Source organism: Solanum pennellii, chromosome 5 (assembly GCF_001406875.1).
Source record: "Solanum pennellii chromosome 5, SPENNV200".
Taxonomy (NCBI): Eukaryota; Viridiplantae; Streptophyta; class Magnoliopsida; order Solanales; family Solanaceae; genus Solanum; species Solanum pennellii.
In genome coordinates this window covers 75,098,579-75,105,819 of record NC_028641.1, presented here as the reverse complement: position 1 = coordinate 75,105,819, position 7,241 = coordinate 75,098,579, and the positions used below count along the sequence as shown (strand labels likewise).

General features: G+C 26.0%; 1 protein-coding gene across 2 annotated transcripts; it reads right to left on the bottom strand.

Annotated features, from left to right (window-relative positions):
• Nucleotides 1-5,704: 5,704 nt before the first annotated feature.
• On the bottom strand, nt 5,705-7,207 carry LOC107018926. Of its 2 annotated transcripts, none has more exons than XM_015219516.2 (2): nt 7,076-7,207; nt 5,705-6,443 (listed from the first exon to the last, which is right to left on the bottom strand). In XM_015219516.2, the coding sequence occupies exon 2, from the start codon at nt 6,377-6,379 to the stop codon at nt 5,837-5,839; it is 543 nt and encodes a 180-aa protein (XP_015075002.1). In that variant the 5' UTR covers nt 6,380-6,443; nt 7,076-7,207; the 3' UTR covers nt 5,705-5,836. The 2 variants fall into 2 exon arrangements, with proteins under 2 accessions (XP_015075002.1, XP_015075003.1); XM_015219517.2 differs by having other exon boundaries at nt 5,705-6,388.
• Nucleotides 7,208-7,241: the final 34 nt, after the last annotated feature.

Here is a 7,241-nt window from a genome sequence, read left to right as displayed (position 1 = left end):
ATAAAAGATGGAGAAAACCAACAAGCACTTTGCTGCTTTTGTAACTGATATCTAATAAGAAATTTTTTAAAATAAAAAAGACGGAATGATCTAGAAAATTTTATATTTATTTTGATTCACATTTCAATTATATTGTAGGTTTTATATTTTTAATCAGAAATTTCAAGTTTAAATTTCTTAAAATATAAATTTTTTTAAAAAAATATATTTTATTTTTAACTTTAAATTTAATCAAACATTAATATTATCGAAAACAGAATCTAAAAATATATATTTAGTTGGTACTTTGTGGGCGGGCTAGGTTTTTTGGGTTCCTGTGCAATTCTGGGGTTTCTTCAGAGTTGTTTTTCATTAACAAGTACATCAAAGATTTTCCTTTCTTAGTTATAAATAAAGTTTTTTCCTTTTTTGTTTTTAACTTTTAGTTTTGTTTTATTTAAGCTAAAGTACTTATTAAAAATAATTTTATTTTTTAAAAGAAAATTAATATATATTAATTTTTTCAGAACTTCACATATAATTTTAACATCAAAATTTTCAAATTTCTGTGTATTAATTATTGAATTAAATTTTAAAATTTCAATTGTGTCACGTAAATTGAAATAGGAGATCAGAGAGGCAATGTTTCATATGTTTGTTGTCAAATGGTAAGTGGCAATCATATTTGTGCTGTCAAAATATTAAGCTCCCTATTTTAATCTTCTGTCTCACATTTCCCAAGATTCAGACACGTATTTTCTAGATTCTTAATCATTTTTTTTTTATTTGTTGATTTTTATAAATTAAAAAATGACAAATTTATCATATCTATTTTTAAAAATTTAAAATTTTTAATTCATTCATTTCATAATATGCTCAAGGACAAATATATTTTTTATTTGAACTGACGTAAAAGATATATAAATACGTTTCGTTGTACTTTTGAAACTTTAATGCTCATTTCGTTCACAAACTAGAGTATATATACTTTTCACCCTAACGGAAGACTAAAAATTCAAGATTTTTATAAGGGGTTTTAAAATCTTGAGAAATAAATACATGAAGTAGGCTAAAGGGGTTCGACATCTATTATATGTATTTAAAAAAATATTTAACCATGTATGAATAATATAATTTTCCGCCGCAGAGGTGTGTCGATGAACAATCTTGTAATAAGCTAGTTTTGCCCCCTGGAGACACGTGGTGCAATTTTATTCGTCAATATGATATTTAATAAATGTTAGGTCGTCGGATAAGATTATGACAAGTGTATGTCAGTTAGTGTAAAGTACATATATGCTTTAATTTTTAGATAGCAATGACACTATATCTCAAAAATATTACAGAGAGTAATCCACATATTATTTATGATAATTTGGAATTCTTATTTTCAATTAATAGGAATAAAATAACAAATTTATTATATTCATTATTATTATTTTAATAAATACATTAATTCTACAATAGACAATGTAATTACATCCTCCGTTCGATTTTTTTTGTCATGATTTCTATTTTTAGAGTCACTATAAAAACTTTGACTAAAATTTTAAGTTGTATTTTTTCATCATATTAATATATAAAAAAATTATAAATTTATAGTACTTGTTATATAGTTTTAGAATATCTATTTTTTAATTAAAAATATCTAATTGATCTAATCTAATTTAACTTTAAAAATTAGTTAAATTGACTTTTAAAAAGAGTAATATGAAAAATAATTTCGAACGAAAAGAGTATATACAAATTGAGTATTGCTTTACCAATGTGCATCCAATTAATTTGTTTTTCTTGACACATTGAATTTTGACAAGGATGGTTAGAATATAGACTAAATAAAGTGTATAACTAATATAATTATGATTAATACAAGACTAGCCAACTGGTCTCACTGTTAATATGTTTATGTAGTGACGACATTATGGTAATTTTTGAAATTATATTGATACAATATTTCAAATTATACAAATAATATATGTTTAAAAATATAAATCAAGATTCAATAATTTGACTCTCGAAAGAATAAATATTTTGAAACGAAAAAAGTAATAATTTTTTCACTCAACTTTCACACAGAAAAGATTGTAATGATAAACCATGGATACGCAATAATCAAAATATCCTCTTGCTTAATTTTACCATGAAATCATTAGCTCAATTTAGGTTCATTATTATCATCCTTCTACCTCCCACAATATGTTTTTTTCCAAATGAAATAAGAATCTGTTTTTTATCGTGCGTTTTTTAACGAATTAATTTACAATGAAAAATCCTTTATTTCTTATAATGACTTACGTATTTTGATTTTGTTATATTTTATTCTATTCCTTTCAAAAAGAATGATTTTTTCTCTTTTTTAGTCTGTTTGAAAAAGAATGTTTTTTTTCTTTTTTTGGTAATATTTTAAGTTCAACTTTTTACGTGACATGTTTAAAATCACAAGATCAAATGACAATTTTATAAATTTGACCTAGCTTTAATTTTGGGCCACAATATTTAAAAAAATTTTCTATATTCTTAAATTTTGTGTCAAGTCAAATCAGGTCATTCTTTACGAAAAAATTTAATGATAATTAAACATAATGATGTGTCATTTGATTATTGGTTGCATGAATGTCTAGGGTAGCTCTTGTATTTGGTAAAAAAAAATTGGACTTTCAAACATTTTAGGGTAGTGTGTGTGTGTGTTTTGTGGGGACAAAATGTGGATATTGGTGTAGTGGATGACCCATCACTATCGACAAGTTTTGACACAAAGTATCAATTGATGTCTAAACATCCCCCCTTTCCATTTTCCATCCTTCAAGCACAACTATTTCTCAACTAGTTTTGACATTATCACGTATTTTAATTTGATATCATTTGATATTTATATTTTTTCAATTTTGAATATACATAATTAAACAGTTAAAATTTATATAAAGTTATTTAAATAGATAAACATACGTATTTTATGTGATAAATAGATTATTCAAGTGTATCTCATGTGAATTATCATATATGTTGACGTCATGTGTGATATGGTGCCTCGTCTATTCATAAGTGAAGAATAAGTTGTCTATTTCATGTGGAGGATTTTATCATTGAATAATTAGCTATTACTATTGTTGATTTGTTCGACCAATAAATCTTTGTAAAATTAAAATTATTTAAAAGTTTGAACGTTGAAATAACATGAATCGGCAAGTTGATAATATTGAATGATTTTTAGGAAAGTTTTGATAGTATTCACAAATTATATATATATATATATATATATATATATATATATGTATGTATGTATGTATATATATATATATATATATATGTATATGTAAAATCAATCTCTATTATATGTTTCTCCTGAAATGAAACATATAATTTGCATCTTATGTATTTGTTTTTTTATTTATAGTGATATATGGCTAGACCAAAGGGTAAAACTTCTACCAATAGAAGTGATGAACAAGAAATTGATCTCAATCACACACTTGGTGGCATTTATAATATTGGAAATCCTGACGGAATTTTAGTGCCTCAGTCGTTTTCACAAATTATAGCATCAGTTGCCAACAATTCTGCATTTCCGCAGGCTATTGANTCAAATAAAATTTCAACTTCAAAAACAAATAAATATCTGGAATCATATCTAAACGGGCCTAGATCAACATAAATAACCAATCAGGACTAGGATTGACAATTGGGCCAATTGAAAATGGGGCAAACAAAAATACTTCCAATTTTCTTCAATCATGAAAATTTGTGTTTTACATATTGGGAAATTTAGCAAAACAGCAACATTTTAGTCTTTAGGGGACTCCTTAACAACATTTTAACTATTTAGTAAAAATAGCAATATATTAGTTGTTAACATGAGGAGTTATGTATTTTTTTATTGTTATTTAAGAGAATATGTATATTTGATATTAAGAACTGGAGAAAAAAATGGAAATTGAAGCATCAAAAAGGTAACAAGATTTCACAATTGTTAAGTTACATTTCAAAAGTTGATTTTTTGCCATTTTTTTAGTTGAGCGTTTTTCTTTTCTTATTTGTATCAACTTTTGTTGTACTTTTTCTTGAACTTTGTATCATTTCTTAAATTGTATCCGATACTCTATGTTATTTGACATACTTTTTTCACAGTATATTTATTTTATTTATCAGAATTTTGTATCCTTTCTTAAATCGTATTCATTCCAATATGTATGTCATTTATATTTATTTTCGTTCTAGTTTTCATGTTTTAATAATGAAATTTGTATTTATTTATTAGTAAGTATTAATTCCAATACGTATGTCAAATGAATCTATAGTTATTTAATATAAACATATTTGTATTCATGTAATTTTTTTGTATTTATTTTTCTCTTTAAAATTATATATCCTTTCCTAAGTCGAATTCATTCCAATAGGTATATTATTTGCATTTGTATTCATTCTAGTTTTTATATTGTATTTTGTATAATGATATATAAAATACAAAAATAATGTGATGGAAAAGTGAAAATAAAACTGAAAAACAATAAATGAATATTTCTTGTAATCATTCTTAATTAAAATACATAACTAGTTAGTATATCTTTGGAACAAACATAAATTACGAACAAATATAAGATTCATACACTATGCAACCTGAGATTTTGAATAAATACAAATATTAAAAGCATACGTATTGGTTTGAATACGAATTGAGAAATGATAAAAAATTCTAAAGAAAAAAAATATAAAAACAAAACAAACTAATAGAAAGTTGTTCTTCCTATAAATAAAATATACAACTAAATAGCATACCTTTATGATGAATACAAATTAAGAACAAATACAAAATTCATGACTATACAACATGAGATTTTGAATGAATGCAAATATTGAAAGCATACATATAATGGTTTGAATACAAATTAAAGATAATACAAAAATCTAAAAGAAATTATAAATACAAAACAAATTATTAGGAAATTTTTGTTCACCTTGGTGTTCTTCATGTTTTTCGAAATTTGATAAAATAATGTATACTGATTTTTTATCAACCAAGTAAATCCTTGAATTAATGCATAGATTTTGTTAAAGAATCAAATTTTGAATAACTTTTGTTTGAATAATAAAGAAAATCTGGGAACTTGAAAGGTGACAGTTATTTTTAGAGAATGATATGAAAAAGGGAGAAACAAGATGAGGAGAGAATATTGCATTTGTTTTTTATTTTAAATTTTTTATTGGTTAGAGCTTGATCCAATTATGGGTTCTTTTAATTAATAAAAGGAAATCCCAAAAATATAAATGTGAATACAAATTATTTTTGAAAATATTGTCATTATGATATTTTAAACAAATGTTTTAAAAGTGTTGTTATCTTAACTAATATGTTTTATATTATGTCTATATAGCTAATTTTCCCTTACATATTTATTGTCAAAATTCAATTTTCCCATTTAAAAACTCACATCAACTCGAGTTACTTATTTCTCATAAAAAAAAAATACAATCCTTATGAATGCAATCCTAACTTAACAATTCGATGCACTAAGTATTTCATATTTCCGTAAAAGTTTAAAAAACGGTCACCTCCTAAAAAATATGACGTAAACAACCTACTCTCACAATTCAAACTCATAACTAATAAATTGCACCAAGATAACTTTGCAGTTACTCCAAGACCAATAGTTATTTCATCAAAAAAATTTACATCAGAATAAATAGAATTTTTCGAGAAAACCTACTAGTAGAAAAAAACAACCTAAAAGAAGACACAAATAATAAAATATCAAATTGAGATATTTATACAATGTCCAAGTTAGCATTTAGGGGTGATAGAAAATATAGTTAATTTTTTTGTTAATGTATCGATTAATTAATTAATTATACATTGATCAAATTAACGAGTGAAAGCATAAAAAACAGTACAAACATAAATAAGTAGCCCTAATGGCACAAAAATCACGAGGGGAATAACAGCTCCATAAGTATGCATACTCCCACACCCCAAAATTCCAAGTTTGATTTGAACCACATTGATCAAACCTAGCATCAAAAAAACCGACCCGAGAACCGACCCCGCAGCCGAGACCAAGTACCCGACCCGGAGGGCGGTTTTGTTGATTAGGGCTAAGTCAACCGTGAAGACGGTTGGGAAGTGTGCTGACTTAGCCAGTCGAATAGCTTGCTTAAGACACAAGGCAATGAGGCTAGAAAAGAGGAAACAACTAAATGAGTACACATGAAAGGCTACAAGGTCCTCCACAACCTTGGGCTCCGCGATACAACTCGGGTCCTGAGAGAGACTATTACCTTGATCATGTGGGTTCCAAGCTAGCCCGATGAACACGGCTAGCGTGAAAAGGGAGTTAACGTTGATGATTCCGTCGAGCGCTGAGATGTGGATGGTGGTACCGAGTTTTGGGATAGCACCCTCGCACATTATGCCTCACTAAACGAACCAGAAAAGGATTCAGGATTTGAAGTTCACAAGTTCTTACAACAACCTGAAGTTAATGCGACACTAATAAACATTTTGAATTTTATATATATATAATCTGAGCAAAAGCTATTAAATTCACGAGTAACTCAATTCAAGGTTTTTCCACAAGTGAGACTTTAAAATATTAATAGGTCATTGCAACAATTCTATATAGCACATTGCTCCTATAACAACAACATGAAAATTGAATACATATGTATATATATTACTACTTACATATGTATATATTATAATATTATGAACATAAAAATATACATTTATTTTCACATATTCCAATTAAAATTTGGTAAATATTTGATAGGATAAAAAATGTTAATTTTAATAAATTAAAAGTACCAAACACTATTTTGAAGTTAATATAAACAAAATATGAGACTATTTTTGTCAATTATTTCTATATCGTAATTTTTTGGGGGATTTCTGTTTTGTGTCCGATATATATATTTAGCTCGAGTTCGATTAAATTTGAATTTGTAATACATTTCTGATTTGAAAACACTGAATCTATCAACAACAACAGTATGAACAGTTCAATCATCACCAACATTTGAAGATTTATAACAAATTAAAAAAATTGGAAAAAAAAAAGAGAAAAAAACGCAGAAAATCTGAGAAGGAGAAAATGCAGAAACTTACCGTTAGCTACTGAAATGGTGGAGAAATAAACGAAGAAAATGTGTGCAGAAATGGAGGAAAGAGAAGAGGAGATAAACAGATCTAGAAGGAAGAAGAAGAAAGAAAATGAAAAGGGAACTTAGATCTAGGGCTTTTTTTTTTGTAATTGAGGGTAATATTGGAATTA